This window comes from Poecile atricapillus, chromosome 18, assembly GCF_030490865.1.
Source record: "Poecile atricapillus isolate bPoeAtr1 chromosome 18, bPoeAtr1.hap1, whole genome shotgun sequence".
NCBI lineage: Eukaryota > Metazoa > Chordata > Aves > Passeriformes > Paridae > Poecile > Poecile atricapillus.
Window position 1 is genome coordinate 4,062,785 of NC_081266.1, and position 20,337 is coordinate 4,083,121.

The window sequence follows — 20,337 nt, forward strand, 5'->3', positions numbered from 1 at the left end:
TTTCATACTAAAACTGCACGTATGCTTTGAGAAGCAATGGTTTGAAAGACAGCAAGCACTCTAGAAGTATATAACATTTGTGCTGTGTGCTTTAAGACCCGTCAAAGCAGTCCAAAAATTACAAGTTTCCAAGTGCTTGTGGTGGTGCATCCTCCTCCTCCTCCCACTTTTCCAGGCCACACTCTCATCTAAAAAATACTTGTGATGCCTTGGCCTTGACAAACAGCACTGGGCTCAGCTCCTCTTGAGCTCACCAGAAACACTGTCTGCTCCCAGGAACTGCTGCTGTCTAGCGAGCTCTTGTTTTCTTTATGAACAGCCTTGGAAATTATTTTTCTTGCCTGAATGGCAGAACACATCTGTTCCCACACTTTCAAACGGAAGTGCTGACCCTGTGTTTGGGATGAAACACTGTTACCTGAGATGTCTAAAGTAGGCTTGTAAATAAGGTTAAATCCTAGATTAAGTTTAAAGCTGTTAAGTGTTCTTCCTCTGTTAAATTGTTACAGTTAAGTTCTAAGTTGGGTGCAAATTAAATGGTGTTCCTCTGTAAAACTGTTAGGTTTAAAGTAGAAGTTAACATCACTGTTAAGGTTGAATGCTGTTAAGGTTTTAGGCATTTTTCCTTTTTATTCTTGCTCTCATTATACACACACACATCCCTCTGGGCAGCTCTCGGTTCATTTGTTTTGACTGCCTGGATTTTGTTCGGTTTTGTTGTGGTTTGGTTTTCCTTGGCGTGCTTTAACTGTCCTGTAAGTAGTAGAGTGAATCTTGCCCATGAACTTTGTTGTCCTGCCTTTGTTTAATATTAAACCTGGGTTTTGCTGAAACTCTTACTGGTGATTTTTCAAACACTTGTTCATAACAGTACTTTAGTTTTGTGGGGTGTTTTTCATTTCTTCCGGTATTTTAATAGTTACTAAATATTAGGTTTTTATGACTATTAGTTGTTTCAGTTTTATGCATCCCAGAGCAAGCTGTAAATGCAGAATGAAGGACATGGTTTTCTGGTGCACTTGGGAACAGCTAGATTAACAGCTGAACTTGATGGTAAAGGATTTTTTCCCCAGCTAAAAAGTTCTGAGAATCTATTCCAGACCTCTCTATGAAATGTGATAGAGCCTACTGCAAATATGGAATAAAACCTACAGCACACAAGAAGTTTCACTGTGGGGCAAGGTGTTCCAAGTTCCTCATTTTAAACACATCCCATTTGTAAAATATAAGTTTTATGCTTAAGTACTACATAGGGAGCCCTCATAAGCCTTGGTGGAATTATCAAGACTGAACCACTTAGCTGTAAATCAGAGCTACTTGCTTCTAGAATGAAATTCAACTAGGTAATTGCAAATAGGTAGAGTCTGCAAAAACAGGACACTAAGGACACGTATGAATGTGAAAAAATAAAAAGGTGTGTGAATAAATATATAATATATAAAAAATATACTTTCTTCTTACCACACAGAATGCATTATGTAAAGCTTTCAGCATAACATTAAAGGAAATGACAAGTAGAAGAATGGCATTTATTTTCTTTAATGAAGAAAATATGATTTGTAACCTTGAAAGAGTAACTTTTTTTATCCAGTCTGGAAGACTAAACCCAAGCTTTACACAGATTTGCAGCCAGCCTCTGATATTTTCATGTACAACCAAATACTTCAGGCAGCACGTTTAATTTAGGAATTTTCACTGTTTTTCCTTTTAGAGACTCATGTTAACATTCAAACTTTAAAGAATAAAAAAAGATACAAAGCTTACAGATCAAAGAACTTGCCACCCTCTGTACCAACACTAAAACATTCTTTTGCTTTCTCTCTGTATAGTACAAACCCAAGATGCCAAGGATTACGTGATTAATGTGGTTGCTTTTTCCATTCCATGAACCCAACGCTCAAAAGTAATGTACGAGTTTGGAGAGGCATTTTATTTAGACAACTGAAAACAGTTAAACATTCAGAAGCAGCATACAATGAAACAAAACCCGAACCAAATACTTTTAAGTACATAATCCCCTCTTTTCAACTAGAGCCAATTTTTCCAACTTTCAAGGGAAAAAAAAAAAAAGGTAAAAGCCATTGTATCTCTTCTTCGTAATAATGAAAACACACTACAATGAGTCTAATTGAGATTGGAGAGACTGGATCTTGGCTTGCACACTTCTTTGAAAAGACAGTAGGCAGTTATGCCAAAAAGCCAGCAGAACTCTACTACTTGTCTTTTGGGTTTTTATTTGGATGCTCAGTTCTCTTACAGACAACACCTAGCCAGTTCCACCGCATTCTCATCAATTACTGCCCATCTTTGCCCCACGGAGGGAGCGCACTCTGGAAGGCTGCTGTCTGTCACTGCTCACTTGATTTAGTCTCGCATGTCCATGTGTCAGGTAACAGCTGCAGTAATCAGGCTTTCACTTCAGGAGTTGAGCTGTACACTGTATCTGAGTTTTCAGAGGCAATCTCTTCTGCAACTAAATAAAAAGGGTGTTACTTAACTTCACTTTAGATACATAAACCAAAGAAATGTTGCAAGGATTGCTTAAAGACACCAGTTCAGTTTGTTTTCCCATTCAATGTGATCCAGCTGTTCTACCCCATCTGTTCTGCCTGCACAGCTCCCGTCACCAGTCTGGCACTTACCACATAATCAATGTCAGGCAAATGCATTCAAAGATCTTTTGAAAAGAGTGAAAAATACCAGAAAGCACTTGAGGGAAAGTACTTCTCCCATACTAAGGAATGCTATCATCTTGACTATCTTTTAACACTGAGGCAGTTGAAGCTGACAGTTCAGTTCATTACCTATTTCCTCCTCTGCAGTTCCTGGAAGGGTAGTCCTTGCTTTTGCTGCTTCTGCATTCTCTTCTTCTGTAGAGGAAGAGTAGAAAAACAGTCAATACCTTCAGTTCCACCCACCCACCTTAATTAAAAAAGAAAAAAAATGTAATTTCCACATAATTCAGTGTTGAGGAGAAATGCTTGAGCAAGCAGTGAATACCCACATGTAGCTATTGCCTCCCTCTCCCCAAGCTGAAAGAACCAGAGTACAATATAAAATAAAACTACCATCATCCACAATTCTTTCTAGAGTCCCTCAGAATTGTAAAAGTGGTATCACATATTTCTCACTCTTTAACATAAAAATAAATCCGGCTCTAGGCTTAAATATCCTCAAAATGTCTATATTAAAAAAGCTTACTGGTATGCTCTTAATTGCTTACATGACAGCTACAAAAGTACATCCTTCAATCTAACAGATATGAGGAGATCAGAAGCCCTCAGAGGACAGGAGTTACTGTATGAAACCCAGTGTTCACCACTAATGAAGTATTACTAATGACAGATATTAGTTTGCCACTAATGGCAATAATATTAAAGTATTAAATATTAAATTTAATATTATTAAAGTGCACATGGAGTTGCCAGGTTTCACCAGGACCAAGCAGACACTTACCAGGAACTACACACTTCCAAAGGCCATAGGTTTTCCCTACTGTTGTCTGCCACAGCCTTAGTGTGCCATCCTCAGAGCCACTTGCATATAACTCTCCATCGGGGCTAAATCTCACGCAGTGAATGGGACCAAAGTGCCCTTTGTAAGATTCTGAAGGGAATATGTCAAGACCATCAATTTCAAATTTCAGCCAACAGCTGAAATTTAAGTACAAATCAATCAGTTTCTGATATAAAACTGAAAGAGTTTCCATGAATGGGTGTGTCAGCAATAGGCTACAATAGGCAAGATATTAATGTTTCATTAACTGCAAGGAAAAAGGTTTTTCTTTAGACAGAACTGCAAAGCAAGGCAGCAGCACAGAGCACACATGCTCTGTTCCTTCAAACACTCCTTCCACAAACAACTTTAAATGAGAACTGGTAAGTAAAAAAAATATGCTCTTTTTTAAATAAATTTGGCCAACACATCATTTTTCATAAAATCTTGTAACTGGAATATCTAATGAATAGTATAACAATTTAATATACAGCTATTATAGCAATACAAAATAAGAATCTTTTTTTAATAGGTGCAGAATTGTTGAATGGATATTTTAATTAGTTCTAGAATAATTCTAGGTATACTGAGGTAGCAAAAAATGTTTAACTGATTATATACATTTTCATCATCCTCTTGCACAGCATGCTGTGCTAAGACCTTATTTGAGTATAACAGTTTATTTACTGGTCATTATTCATTACTAATACCTATTTCAGAACTTCTTTATGATTATAGGAGACAAACATACCTAATTCTTCTCCTGTATTATAGTCATATTTATAGAGTTTAAAATCTTCACCACCTGCAACCAAACATTCTTTCGCAGGGTGAAGTGATGCAGAATTGATTGTAGCAGGTGCTTCAAATGATTTAATCTGCTCTAGACTGAGGGAGAAAAGTTTGTTAATAAAGTTCATATTAAAATAAAAAAAAATATTTAATGAGAGCAAAGAAACTGTGATTCTGCTAATCTCAACTGCTTTTACCAGAAATAGACTACAACCCCACAGAGTTTCTGAAACAAGTTTTGCTACTTGCAAATCATGCTTGTCAAGTTAGAAATGAGTTTAGAATAAGTAAAACAAAAGCTCACACATACAGAACTACTTTCTGGACTATGTTTAAGCATGTAACTTCCTTTCTTGAAGCAGCATAGAGATGCCAGTTTTGACAACTTGCTGATTCTGGCCTCGTACAGCCAGTTTTTACCCACAAGAAGCCCATTACTCCACCTATGAAAACTGGAGTTGTGGACTCACGTTTCTGCACTATGAAAAGCAATTGTCTTCCCATAGGTTATCACCAGTATCTGTCCTTCTGGAACATACTCCATGCTGCTCACTGACATTGCCACATTTAGTGACTTCACCTCAGTCATGGTACTCCGGTCCCAGAGGCTTGAAAAGAAACAAAAAGGGAAAAAAAGACTCTCAGCCTTCTGCAAATCAAACAATTTCCACCTCACATCCATGACAAGACCTGGATCAAAAAAGGCACCCATCAAGGAACATGGTTTGGTTCCACAGGTACTTCACATCTTCAGTGGCTTTATCTGCATTCTCACCTAGGCCAAGCTTAAGACACATTGCTTTTTAAAAAATACTTCTAGCCTTTGCAGCTTAATGTTACAACATTTAAGGGTATATACACACCATTTAGTTACTCAGTGATTCTGAGTAACTAAGCTCAGTAACTGAGAGAGTAACTCTCTCTTGGAGATTAAAAATCTTAGTTTAAATCTCCTAAGCAATAGATCTTGCAGCAAGACTTGAAGATTCCATTTTGTCTTTTTACCTCCAAAGACAAAGAGGTACTAATCCAAATCTACAGAGGTTCATTAAACATAATATAGTTTTCTATCTGGCAGTGTAGAAGGTATCTAAACAGAAATTAAATTGTGCTGCTATGACAAATACAAATCCTTATTCATTAGCTGCATTTCTATTCTTGCAATTTGGAGAAAAACAAGCAGGACTTGCCTCCTGCCTATCCTGAACACGAGGAAACTGAAGACAAAGCAGCAATAACTCGGGACAGGGTGCATGCAAAAGACCTCATCTATAAATTCATCTTCTTCAGGATTACAAAAGGCATAAATTTTTTCCATGCAGTTCTCAAAGACCACCTCTTCTTATGAGGGAGAACACATTTATGAGGAGCACATGTTTATGGGGAAATTAGAACTATCAGCAAAATGAACAGAGCTGTACGAGGCATGCAGCTACAATAATAGGATCAGGTAACTTGTGTTACTCATATCCTTTACCAAAATAACATAACTATATCCTCAGATAAAGCATGGGAGTAAAGAAAACTGAAAGTTACTTTTTCTTACCGGACAGTTTTATCATCAGCTGAAAGAATCTGTTTGTCATCACTGCTCCATAAGGCTTTTTTAATGCCAGAAGTATGTCCACTGACAACATCCGGTTCTTAAAATAAAACCAAATATTTTAATACACCTAATAAAATGAAATAATGGCATGCAACAGTTTGGGGCCTTCCTTAAGCTACATGGATTTCCATCTATTAGAGACTGTAGAATTACTTCAATCACTTAGGACTTCATTTGCAGTTCTTATTCCAGGAACAGGATAAATGCAAAATGGATATCTGATTACCTAGTTTTCAAAATCTTCACTAGGTGAACATCAAGGTTCTCTGGCTTCCTATCAACCATCAGCAGCTCAGTATCAACATGACTTTAAACATGCTTACATAAGTGGAGTATTTTTTTCTTTCAGATGACTAAATTTTAATTAATTAGATCAATTTCTAGTATGCCTGCACTGAACTGAAACACGCTTTGCTTGATATCTCATTCCTGGAAGTGTTCAAGACCAGGCTGGATGGGGCTTTCATCAACCTGCTCCAGCAGCCCAAAGGACAGGGTTTGGAACTGGGTGATCTTTAAGGGCCTCTCCAGCCCAAGCAATTCTGGGACCCTTACACACCAAAAGGTTACAGACATTACATTTGCAAAACAATCCTCAACACTGTTCTTTGTGATTCGTAACAGAAAGCAGCCACTTAATTCCAGAACTTTTATTTAACTCAATAAAGCTCCCAAGAATCAGTTTTAAAAGCAGACTCACCTGCTTCTGGCTTGCTCAAGTCATAGATACGCAAGAGCTTATCTTGTCCACCTGTTAACAGATAATTGCTATCCTGAAACAGAAGTTATAGAGAGTCAACTCTACTGCGAATCACAATACAGCCCTTGTCTCTTGTGAGTTAAAAATCACAGCTTTTTCCCTCCAACAGCCTCTAACACACTTGTTATACATTAACCCTACAATCTTATAAACAAACAGCGAGTAAATAATTTTAGATTATTTACCTGTTAAGATGTACAATAAAAAAGCGAAGAAGTAACTAACAGCAAAACATACTCAAGAGCTTATTTCCCTGGTGAATAAGGTAAAAAGGTTTCTCATACCTGTGTAAAATCCACACTTTTGACAATGTGTTTGTGAGCCAGTGTGATTAGTTCATCGCCTGACACAGCATCCCACACTTTGCTAAACAGCAAGAGGAAATATTCAGATTTTAGAAGCACCAGGACAAATCAACCTGGACAGTCAGATGAATCTGTAAGCAATCTTTCCTGATGCCACCACAACAATTTATCCTAAGTGCTATACTCTAAGTTATAAACCAGTTAGTCAATATTTTATATATTTTTACTAGAGCTTTTCTTGGACTATCCCACCACTTTCCTTTATGCTCTTCTTCAAGACCATGCAAAATCAACATTTTAGTTGGAAGACAAAGGTGGCTCTTCTCTGCAACTTCATTAATAGAATCTGCCCTCTACTAACAAGATTCAACTTGCAAAATATTCATTAATACTGCAAACAGCACAAAAAATGAACAAAAAACATCAAAGAACTAATTCACTAGAAGTTTATTGTAATAAAAAGAGGCTAACTGCGAGATGAAAAATAAAAATCCCTCTCTCAACTCTGCTACAACTACAGTGCCAGAGATTAGAGCTGCATGGAAAAGTTAAGTAAAAGTAAACCAGTATGATAATTAAGCACATCAAGAAGCAATCATAGCTGTTCATCATGACAGAATTGAAAACCAGTATGATAATTAAGCACATCAAGAAGCAATCACAGCTGTTCATCATGACAGAATTATCTGTAGCTGATTTCAAGAAGGTAAAAGTCTAGGTTTTAATTTGGCTAGCCAAAAATAAGCTGACAGTTACTAAAGAGAAACAAATGTATCAGTAATTCAGTACAGGTATGTTATCACCGAAGAGCTACAGAATTAAATCAAAATACAGACCATGAAGACAGTTCATCACTTACGCTGTGAAATCTGCTGCTGCTGTGGCTGCTTTAGTGGCATCTGTGTTCAGGGTGGCACCCCAAACAGCACCTTTATGACCCAGAAACGTGCCAATCCAGTCTCCTGTGTCCCCCTGGCGCAGCATAGGCTTGCCATCTTCCCAGAAACAAAACCAATATTCAGGTAACACGGTAAAAGAAGGAAGCAGTTTTTTAAAAGGAAAAAATATTCCCTTGCACCCCATACTTTACAAAGCCACTCTTTGCAGAGGGTTTTAAAAGTAGAGTTTAGACGTGTAGCTGTACTTGCTGCGTGCATCTAAACTGTAGTGATATTCAAATACTGCAAATGAGATAAAAGTTTCCTGGTAAAAGTCTGCAACTCTGTTTTAAAATAGATGGAAGGTAGAAAGGAACATTTTACTTAGGTTTTAGTTTTAGTAAAGTTTTCTTCACGCAGCACAGATTTGGTTTGCTCTTTTATTTTAGTTTGGAACAATATTATGAGGCCATCAGCACGGAGAAAAAAAGTCTCATGGTTGCAGTGAGATATGATTATAACATACAGTGATACAAAAATAAAATAGCAATAGAAAGCCCGTCCTATCATCGCTTTTTTCTGGAAGGCTCTCAGTGAGTTACTCACACGGATGTAGAGCTGAAGTACTTCAAGGCAGAAAGGAATGCCCTTTAAAACTTACGCATACAAAAGATTAAAATATACACGTACGAAGATAAAATGCTATTCCCACAGCGACAAAGATGCCGTGTCCAGCAAGGCAAGTCAGCTGCCCTGGTCAAACCGCAGCTCGCTTTAAATCTACAGCCCACGTACACAGGCGGTGGAAACGGGAAGTTTTACAAACAAACCATTCTGGAGACCTCGCAGCCCCTGGACAGCCGGGATCCCACCACCGGCCGCATGCGGGCTCCGACACCCCCCGGCCAGCCCGGCAATGAAGCAGCAGGGAAGAACAGCGGCTGTCCGCTCCCTTCGTCATTCCAGAGCACACTGAGGCGGTGTCACCACCCCGAGTGGCCAGGACAGCCCCCCGAGACCCCTCCCGCCCCTCCGACACCCCTCGGCACGGCGATGCGCGGCCTACGAGCGGCGGGGCTCCCCCACGCCCACCCCCGGGGCGGGGGATCCCGAACAAAGCGGCCCGTCCCGCTCACCCTTGCAGGCGCTGATGAGGAAATATCCGTAGGGGGTGACGCCGCTAAAGGCCAGGTCCACCACGGGCCGCGTGTGGCCGGAGCAGGTGAGCGGGGTCTGCCTCATGGCCATGGCGGCGGCAGCAGGGGCCTGGGCAGGGCACGAGTCCGGCGGCCCGGCGGGAGCGGCGGCGGCGGCAGCGGCGGGGGAAGTGACGGGCAGGAAGCGCTTCCCGGCGGACGCGCGTCAGCGCGGGGGTGCGCCCGCCGCGGCACCGCCCCGCCGGGGGGACGAGCCCGCACCGCCCCTCACCCGCTCCCCGAGGGGACGGCGAGCGCCATCCCGCTCCTCGAGGGAACGGCGAGCTCCTGTCCCTCCCGTTCCTCCCTCCTCCCGCTCCATGAGGGAACGGCGAGCACCATCCCGCTCCCCGAGTGGACGGTGAGCACCATCCCGCTCCTCGAGGGAACGGCGAGCTCCTCGCCGTGCGCTTCAGCCGGCATCCCGCTCCATGAGGGAACGGCGAGCACCATCCCGCTCCATGAGGGAACGGCGAGCTCCTATCCCTCCCGTTCCTCCCTCCTCCCGCTCCATGAGGGAACGGCGAGCACCATCCGGCTCTCTGAGGGAACAGCGAGCTCCTCGCCGTCCCGTTCATCCCTCAACGCACTCCTGAGGGAACGGCGAGTTCCTCCCCCTCCCGTTCATCCCTCATCCCGCTCCCTGAGGGAACAGCGAGCTCCTCGCCGTCCCGTTCATCCCTCAACCCGCTCCATCAGGGAACGGCGAGCTCTTCCCCCTCCTGTTCCTCCCTCATCCCGCTCCATGAGGGACTAGCGAGCTCTTCGCCGTCCCGTTTCTTCCTCATCCTGCTCCGTGAGGGAAGTAGAGACATCCCCGTCTCGTTCAGCCGCCATCCCGCTCCTTGAGGGAGCAGCGACCTCATCGCTGTCCCATTCATCCCCATATCGGCTCTCTGAGGGAGCAGCGACCACATCCCCGTCCCTTTCATCCTGTCATCCCGCTTCCCGAGGGAATAGCGACTTCATCGCTGTCCCCTTCAGCCACTATTCCACTCCTGAGGGAGCAGCGACCACATCCCCATCCAGTTCTTCCACCATCCCGCTTCCCGAATAGCGACCTCATCGCCGTCCCGTTCACCCTGTCAGGAAAATTAATCCGCATACACCAGGGGTTTATGTCCGAAGAGGAGACAGAGGAGTCCTGTAACTTTACTCAAATAGAGGGAGAGGTCACAGCCATTTCCCAAGAAATTGTTAGAGGACGCAGCCTCCTTTTTATCCTAATTTCCAGGCTGCGTTTTCCTCTCTCTTCCCTCATTGGCTGAGGTACTTGACAGGTACATTCCCGAATTGCCTAATATAGACCCCTTTCTAATGTGTACCCCCCTCCCTTTTCTTTTTCCTTGTGCTTTCTCTAAATCCAGAGATTTAGCGCAGTCTTGAGTGACTAACAGTCTCTGTCAACTCGTGAAATTTATGGTTCCCCGCATTGTTTCTTTCACCTCTCAGTATCTGGCTTTATCTACCATCACACCCACAGCTTGTTTTTAAAGACACCTCCTCACTCCTCTCAATCCCCTCATCCCATTTCCCAAAGGAATACCAACCTTATCGCTGTCCAGTCCATCTGCTCATCCCACCCCCAGAGGGAACAGCAACCTCCTTGCCATTCCATCCATCATCTGTTCATCCATCCATCCATCACCCATCCATCATCCATCCATCACCCATCCATCCATCCATCACCCATCCATCATCCATCCATCCATCCATCCATCCATCCATCCATCCATCCATCACCCATCCATCATCCATCCATCCATCCATCCATCCATCACCCATCCATCCATCCATCCATCCATCCATCCATCCATCCATCATCCATCCATCATCCATCCATCCATCACCCATCCATCATCCATCCATCCATCCATCCATCATCCATCCATCATCCATCCATCCGTCCATCATCCATCCATCATCCATCATCCATCCATCATCCGTCCATCCATCATCCATCCATCCATCCATCCATCCATCCATCATCCATCCACCCATCATCCATCCATCCATCATCCATCCATCATCCATCCATTATCCATCCATCCATCCATCATCCATCCATCCATCCATCATCCATCCATCCATCCATCCATCCATCCATCATCCATCCATCCATCCATCCATCCATCATCCATCCATCCATCATCCATCCACCCATCATCCATCCATCCATCATCCATCCATCCATCCCATCCATCCCATCCATCCATCCATCCATCCATCCATCATCCATCCTCAGGTGGTCCCAGGACTGTGGCCAAGGTCCCTCAGTGCCGTGCTCGCTCCTAAACCTGCAGCAAGTGACTCCTGCCAAAAGGCAGCCTCACTTTTCCTGCAGGGCAGGCTCTCCCCACAGCTCACTGAGGAACCTGATCGGCCTTTGCAGCCAGGAAGGTGATGGGAAAGCCCTGAAGGATGTGGGGATTTCAGGGATACACAGCAGCACCCATCTGCTTGGGCATTTTTATGTCAAAGACGAGTTGTTTGTGGTGTCTGGACTTGCCCTCAGAAGCATCTAAGGATGGCATTTGAAAATGTGTCACCACCCTTTCTCAAAGATGAGGGGAGTGGTGTTTCTCAGAATCAGAATGATTGACAGTTAATCATCTCCTTTTTTTCTTATGCCTTACAACTAGGAAAAATATTTAAATCATTAACCAAAAATTGCAGTTGGAGCTGACTGCAGACTTCCACAGCTTCATTTAAAAGATAAGGCACTCTTTTTCACATTCTTCTGGTATTTTATTTCTCATCTCAGGGTTCTCAGAAGTAATTCCTAAAGATTTTTTAACTTCATGACTCATTTTCAGGCATACTGACACTGTGGATCAACAGTTTCTCCATGGAGAAACTACATGGACGTTTCCAGTGTCTTTAAACTTTTCTGGATTTTTTCCAAACAAAAATGTATCACTTCTACATTTTCATTTTTAAAAATCTTATCTAAGCATAGGGCTATGTCTCCTTGGTAGAAATGCTATTTGGGTTTACATTTTTAAAAACTCATCTGGTAACTGATGTTGTCAACTTTTTCAGTGGAAAAAGAAAATAATCCTAAGGGTTGGTACAAAGAAAAACTTAAATTAACTGATTAGAATTCCAGGCTGAGAAACAGAAAGAATGGGAAGATTGTGTTTGGGGAAGTTTACTTTTAATGATTTCATAGCTGTGATTCATTTTGTCTTCTGCTGATTTTCCACCTGCACAAACCTTATGACATCCACTTAGGAAGACACAGAATCAATAATGGGCAGAGAAAGGCAAAAATATTTCAAATTTGCCAGTAAGTAGCTGAAAATCAGAAAAGGAGAAAAATGATGGACACGTGAAACCTATGAAATCTAAACATCCCACTAGGCCAAGCAGAATTACAGGGTATTGGAAAATATAACTGAGGACATATGGAATTCATTCTGAAAATAAACCTGTCTACATTTTTTCATAAAGTCTCCAAAGCTGGTGCTTGGCCTAACTCAGGATTCAGATCCTGAAATCAGATTGGTTTTTTAGCAGTGGTGTCAGACTTTCTCCCTGGTAGCACCTCCATTAAAATAGTTTATTCCCCCACAGTCTGAAAATGTTTGCTTTTAAAATACACTAATTCTGTGCCCTCAGAGGGCACAACTCTTTGTAGCAGCTTTGCTTAATACAGATTTTTTTAAAGGAGGTAGGAACTGTGAAATAGGCTTCAGTTTTCAAGAAAGTCTAGACATGGTACAAGAAAAAGAAGGAAAGATGAAGACAAGTTATTATTTACAAATGGAAGTTTAACAACCTTAAAAAAAAAAAAAAAAAAAGGTAATACTGAGTTTTATTGTTTTAAACACAGAGATTATCCTGTTCCAGTGATTGAATTCTCTCAGAAATGTTGCTGGCAATAAATAAAGCTATCCTAGTGAAACATTATCATTCTGTTGCTATGATTACAATGAATAATGCAGAGAGTCGATTAAGTAGATGTGTTAATTATATATATTTACATTTCCAAAGACTCACTTCTTCTCTTGTGGGTATCACAGTCGGAAATACATTGTCTCGCCGCTGAGTGGAGCTCCTTACGTATTTATTAGTGCAGTAAAACTAACAGAGCTCCAACTGTGAGGTGACCTAGTGATGGTTATTTCAGCTTGTGCCTGGCAGCTGCGTGGGCACGGCCCTCAACAAGTTACTAAATGCTTAATTCTCTAAAATTAATTAGCTAAATAGGTAAATTAAAATCTCCAAGACACAGCAGCAGGGCAGACCCTTTGTTAGTAGACCTCAAATATGAGTTATTTTAATGAATAGCAAAACATTCAGTGTAGTTAATTTCCCTACCTCTGTTCTTTTATTTTGGGGGTTTTCTTGGTTGGTTGATGGATTTTTTTGTTTGTTTGTTTGTTTGGGAAATGCCCTGCATTAATCTGTACAGCTTATTTAGGGAGGGAAAAAAATGAAAGAAAGGAAAAGAAGAGGACTCGCTGTTTGCTGAAGGATGATGTGTTACAGATGCTGCATGCAGATACGTGAGAGCAATTGCAGAGCGTGTTGCTGGGTTTCCACAGCAGGGATAATTAAAAATGAGTGCCAGCCTTGAGCAGTCAATTATCACTGAGTAACAAGATGAAAGATAAGAGGCAGATGTAATCATATTTCACAAATAATACATCAGTGTGCCTCTAGTCAAGGAGTCCTTTCTACATCAGCTTTTCACAGCAAGTGACCATATTTTTTCCAGTTTCCTGTAGCTTCTTTTAACATTCATCTGGGGAATCTGAGTGCTGGACCACAGACACTCTTGTGGTGGGTGTTTGTGGTAGGACAGACTTCTACAGTGTACCCTGAGAGCATTTGGGTAGAAACTGGGGATCCATTTCCTTTCCTTGCATAGTACAAGTTTGGCAGTACAGTTTGTGTGTGATAGATGATGGATGGATGGATGGATGGATAGATAGATAGATAGATAGATAGATAGATAGATAGATAGATAGATAGATAGATAGATAGACAGGGAAATGGGATGTAGAGGAACAGGGAAGAATGTGAAGAGGAGTGTGAGACAGCAGGAAGGAGAAGTGGTTTAGCAGGAGAAATGTAAGCTGGATAGGAGGGGAAATGGGAGATTTATTAATTCTGTACCTCACAGTTGCATTGGTACCTTTTTTCCTGGTGAGGTCACATATAAGATAATTCTTTAACTATCATGTTAGTGCCAGGATCTCAAAATTATTTGCTCTTATGAGAAGAACATTGCTCCTAATGTTGTCAGGAGCTTTTCCATCTGTCTGGAGGGCAGGGATCCAGCACATTCAGAGCATGCACCAACCACAGAATGATAAAACCAAAAAGGGATTTTTAAAATTGTTTAATCTCTGCCGTAATAGTTTCTCTGTTCCTCAGTCTTCAGGTCCTTTTCTGTCTTTTGAGAGATAACAGTTGGTAGTTTTGGCCAGATAGAGAGGAGAGATGAAAAGGAAATGATTCATTGATCTATCCAAATGTCTTCAGAACACAGTGTTGCTAAAGGTAACCCTCAGAAAATACAGGAATGTAAAGTAAAAATACACCTAATAATATTTTGCTGCTGCTTTTCAAGCCTCATATTCAACCCACTTGATATCTCAAGCTAGCTAAATAAATATTTACCTCTGCAAAAAGAATTTCAGTTCATAATAAAACCGAATCCAATTGTAAAGCTCTGCTAAAGGAGAATTAAAATTGCCTATCAGTTTACTTGCTTTCCAGGAAACAGCTTAGCAAAATTCTTATTCTCTAAGGATCATCACAACTGTAATACCTCTCTGTGAGCTTACTGTACTGGAAGAAACATCAAGACAAATTTACAGGAACAAGCTTTAGCTGAGCTGCTTCAGAATTGTAAGCTGTCTTGATGTTTTCATTTGGAAGATGTTTTTCACAGTGCAAGATGTTTATAGCCACTGTTCTAAAAAAACTAATTCAAACATCAGCCTCTGAAAATCATCTGTAGCAGACAGTCCTACTATCCTAGGAGCATTTGAACCGATCTGACATAGAAAAGACATTGGGATTTTTCAGGGGTAAAAGCTTTGATGAAAAGATCCAGGTAACATCAGTCAGGCTTGTTGATAAGTCTTTTCTAATCACTTTTTCAACAATCCTGCAGATTTTCTTCAGATTCTGTTTTTTAGGAGTCACTTGCAAGTGCAGTTTTTGTACCAATAATAGTGGTGTAAAATACTTAATTTCTAAATAATTAGATTTAGTTTATAACTTGACTGTGAGCCTCTCTTCACCAGGCAACGTGATATTTGCTGGTTTATGAGAGCAAGTCTGGCACTGCAGAGAACAGGAACACAACAATGTCGTTCTGCTACTACTTGCACAATAATTTAGTTCTGAAAAAATAAAAAGGTTTTTTTTTTTCATGATGGAAATTACTACGTACTAGACTGTGTGTCCCTTTCAAGGCACACCAGAAAAATAGGTGAGCTTGAAAATAGAGGATAGCAAGAAAAAGGTAAGAAAGACTACTCATGTGTGACATATATATGTGTTGTTTAAAAGAAAAAATACTAGGTTCTATAAAATTCCTTTGCATAAACAGCAATTCATATTATTCTCTCTGTCCTCTGGCCATAAAAATTTCAACTTTTAAAGAAATATTATTGCTCTTCTGAGATTTGAGAATATGTTCCATTTTAAAACAACTTTAAGCTACATTTGTCTCTGGACTGGATCCACCAATGTCATCATCATTAGATCATGGATTAATTTGGCTCATGGTATCATGCTTGGAGTAACTACAGTTGTGGGGTTTGGTCTTTTGCCATGATCAAACTTTGAAAGAAATTAATAGCACTGATGGTAGAAGATGATGGCCATGCTTTTATGTGTAGGAGACAGAATACAAATATTTGCAAAGGGTTTTTTTATTATTACTGAGATTTTGGGGAACAAAGATTATTGTCCCAAGATGCATAACAATTATATAACTGCAAGGAACTGAAAATATTTAATGGTGGAGTGAGTCAGAAAGATAGGAATTACCCTCATTACTCTTGAATAGAACTTTACTCATGATGTTTATACAAATATTTGAAAAGTTCATTAGTGCAGTGACTTGCCAGTTAGGTTTCTGTGAAACTTTCCCATTTGGTGCTGCACATCCGTATCGCTATGATATGTAAAATACAGACTAGGATTCCCAAAAGTGCATTTCACATTTATTTCCTTTTGTTTCTTGATGATGACACAGGAAACAGCTTGACAAGGTGAAAGGAGGCTTTAGTTCACATCACGGCCACGCCCAACCCAGTCTGTACCGCTAATGGGTCACCTGCCATTTCGGATGCTAAAAACAAGAATCTTATTTGCATGTGAATGTCGGTATGACCCAGGTTTTATATAGCATTTAATATAGATACATAAATAGCTTCGTATGACAGAGCAGTTTAGACTTGGGCTAGAGGTGGCTCGCTCTCAGACCAGGCAAAAATAGAAGAAGAAATAATCTGTGAGCACCCTACTGCTTGATTCCAGGTGAAAATACCATCTTTGCTTATAGTTACAGGTTCATCAGCTGGCTGAGCATGAAGCGGGGAGAAATCAACAAGTTCTCAAGACAGCTTCACACCCATCAAGAGCCTTTGAAGTTTAACAACAAAGCCTGACTCTAAGGGCAGAAGTATTGGGCCACGTAAGGAAAAGTCATTAACAGTTAATCTTAGGCGTTATCTCAAAGTACTGCATTTCTATGGAAACCGAGTACTTGGCTCTGAACACAGGAGCATATCCTAGGAATTCATTGTAAGAGTATTGGAGCAGAGCTATCCAGTTCTGTGTCAGCCGGGACAACACTCTCTAGTTCTGCTTTGTCATCTTGTCATCTCTCTCCCCCCATCTCCCCCACCCGCTTTTAAAACGAATCCTTTACCTCCGTGTTTGTCCTCGTGATTTCCATCTTGGTAGGGACAGTAAATCCGAAGCAAGCAGTGTATTCTGGCATTCTGAGAGACACTCCCTGAGATAGCTGGGGCACTCTTGATTTACTAAAGAGGAGCTGTGTGGGAATTTAATCAAGCACAGGGAAGGAATTTTTCTGGCAAGGAAAAAAAGTCATTTTACAGAGTCACTAACACTCTACAGCTCCTGCAAATCCCTTGAACATTGTGACCACTTAAGAGTTGACAGCTGCAAACAGGTTACAGGCAAAGCTCTGTGTCACAGTAGTATATCCGGCATTTTCAGCTGGCATTTTTATATAAATAATATGCCTATAAATAATTGATGTGAATATAGCACTATTATCAAAAATATGCTTCTTGTATCTCACTTATTGGAGGCACTGAACAAACAATCATATGTGAAGTGGGCAATGGGGGCAGAGTTTGGAAAGTAATGGCTGGTAACCTACGGAAACCACATGAGTAATTTAACTGCATGTTACATTGCAGTGTAACAATCAAAAAAATAAAATATCCATTAAAAATCTGCTCAGCACCTGGGAATGGGTTTATTACTACAGCTGGCAAGAGCTACAGAGATTTCTGTCTGCAGATCATCAGTCAAATATGTGCCAACTCGAAAGACCTAAACCTGCTATCAGTTATTTTGTCAAAGCCCTCCTATTGACAGCATCACAGGGGAGGCCAAGTGCAGTTGAATCTCATCCTCTGAACGGCCTTCCTTCCTCTCCTGAGAGTTAAAATACATTGGCAGAAAGTTTTGAAGTTATATATTAGTACATTCATTTCATCCTACTGAAAAAAAACAGATTTGTTCTACATGTTCCATCACCACCTTATCTGTCAGATCACCAGCATTTGCAGCGCTGCTGACAGCAGCTGAGTAGATTGATGGAAGTGAAATATTTTGGGTACTGTAGGAACTGTAGTAACCCTACCTTCCAGAAGGGCTTCAGGCTTTTACCCTGGGGCTCCTAACCAGGCTTTGATACCTCTCTTGGCTTTCTGTGTCTTTCCTGCCTCTTTTCAGCTCCTCCGTGGCAGCCGCAGCTGGTTTGCTGGACATTATCCTTACTGCTTTGCAAATGCTTTGCTAACTAAATTCATGTGTTCCTTTCGCCCCTTTTCTCCCGCAGAAGTTGATGACAATGCAGAAGACTCAGATAAAGCTGGGTTTTGGCTTTCTGTGCAAGCTTTCGGTTCACTGCCTTAGAGTCTCTTGGTCTCAGGAGTGGCAGCTGCTGGTTTGATTCCATTTGTGAAACGCGGAGTACTCAAAGGGAAGTGAGTCTGAAGCAGAACACAGTTACTGGATGTTTGTTCAGAGCTGTAATGAGATTGAGTAGATAAAAACAAACACAATGCTTTCATCGGCTCTTGATCTGACTGCAAGAACCGTGGAAAACAGTGATAGGAAGCACAAAGGTTTCAAGATGAAACCTCTATTAATTCCTTTGCTGAGAATCTTCATACTTCTACCCAAAAAAACACAGTGCTTTGCATTTATCTTAAGGGATGTTACTGAAAGTAGCTCAGATTCCACATCCAGATACCACATGATTGGCATTAAGCTTGTAGTTGCAAAATGTTTTACAAGTCGATCCCTACTTGTGTAATGCATTAAACCAAAAGCCAGACTTCCAACTCTTGAAGTCTATATTTGGATTGTTTTCACTAAACAAGATAATTGAGTCTAAGATTACTTCTAAAATATTTTCCAGAAAACTAAATTTAGCTTTTAAACCCCATTTCCACTAGAAAATGAAGGTTAAATATTTTTGCTTTGAGATCTGGGTTCATTGAACTCTCCCAAGTCCTAACACAGGCACAAGCCCAAAAAACCCCTTGAACCAACAGCTCATACAAACTCCTGAGAGCCAAATCAGCTGACTCTGGCAGAGCACAAACGTTTTTAAACTCATTTCAGCTTCTTTTATGAAGATAATCCAAGCAGTACCAACTTGCTTTTTCCACCAGCATCTTCTTTGCTTCTCCCAGGACAAAATGATAACATTGGAGTCAAAGATTTGCAGTGTCAGAGTCATGGCCTAGATTTTTTGTACTGAAGCAACAGATCTGCAAGAGAGCAAATACTTGTTTTATAATATAGAAAACAATGTCGGAAAATAACAGAAACAATCATTGTTTTTATCTAGCCACAGTATTTTAGAGAAGGCTGCAATGCCCTGTCTCTCATGTAATGTACAGTACTCCATTTAACATACTTCTTTTAATTATTCTGTCTTGGTAATCAACTGCTGCCTTTGAGAGGATGATAAAATTACTTTTTATTCCCACGCACAAACACACACATACAATGTAATGTATCATGACCGATTTACTCTTTTTAGAGAAGCTAAAAAAGGAGAAATGCACAAGAGCACCCTTGTTTGAATAAATACTGGGCTGTCTGTATGGAATAACAATTATATGCTGAAGCTAGAGCAGATGTATGGGTGTGAATCACATAAGGGTAGGTTGGGGAATTATAATCAGCTAAACAGACCTAGGAATCAATCAGCAGTGGAAATTTTTCTTTGGCTAAACAGCAAATTTTTCTGACTATTATGGGGAAAGTGATTTTTCAGCCCATGTTTTGCAAGTGTAGTGTGAAAGTTCCCAAAGTGTAGGACATACATTTGTGGCACAGAAATGCAAAATGAAATGAGATCTAACACTGCCATTGGCAGCCACTGTTGTGACTGATGAAGAAAAGTTTGTGGATCCCTTTAGTGCTCTGCAAGAAGAACAGCTCTGGAGTTAGGATGAGACACAAATGCTATTTTTTCCTGGGTTTGCCATACCCTCTGACCAAGGTCAGTTTTGGATTAATTTGTATCACCACCAGGTATCCAAGTGTTAGTATAGTCAGTAGAAGGAGGCAATAAAAGTAATTTTCTTTAAAAGGTGAGGTCAGCTTCTGTGTCACAAATGATGCAATGTTATGGTGTGTCTTCATGGGCATTTCTGATGTTCCTTTGATATTTTCATATAGAGGGTCATCTTAAATGTCCTTTGCCTACTTTTCTTCATCGTTTCTTCATTATCATGCAAAAAGTTCATTCTGGTCATTCAGTGGCTTTCCCAGCACTGTGTTTGTGACCTGCTTACTCTCTTCCTTTTTAAACAGCTTTACCTGAACCATCAGCACACATACTTCCAAGAGCAGAGACCTGAAAAGTCAGGATGCAAATTTTGTCTTCAGTCAGGTCCTTTTTTCTCTTCTTATTGGCTTTGCATTTCACAGGTGCCATGTTATCTCCTGTTAGACCCTTGGAAATGACCAAAGGCATCGGTAAACTCAGGGTTCTGAAGCACCCTCCAACATCCTGCCAGAAGCATCTTCCATCAACTTCATGTAGGAAGCAAATGGA

The 20,337-nt window shown here is 40.9% G+C and overlaps 1 protein-coding gene across 1 annotated transcript; it reads right to left on the reverse strand.

The window, feature by feature from the left end:
- Positions 1 to 1,904: 1,904 nt before the first annotated feature.
- Positions 1,905 to 9,183, reverse strand: STRAP (serine/threonine kinase receptor associated protein). The gene is made up of 10 exons (XM_058853012.1): positions 8,973 to 9,183; positions 7,818 to 7,953; positions 6,938 to 7,019; positions 6,594 to 6,666; positions 5,834 to 5,930; positions 4,758 to 4,895; positions 4,247 to 4,383; positions 3,457 to 3,606; positions 2,805 to 2,870; positions 1,905 to 2,473 (listed from the first exon to the last, which is right to left on the reverse strand). The coding sequence occupies exons 1-10, from the start codon at positions 9,082 to 9,084 to the stop codon at positions 2,406 to 2,408; spliced, it is 1,059 nt and encodes a 352-aa protein (XP_058708995.1). The 5' UTR covers positions 9,085 to 9,183; the 3' UTR covers positions 1,905 to 2,405.
- Between the last annotated feature and the right edge of the window lie 11,154 nt (positions 9,184 to 20,337).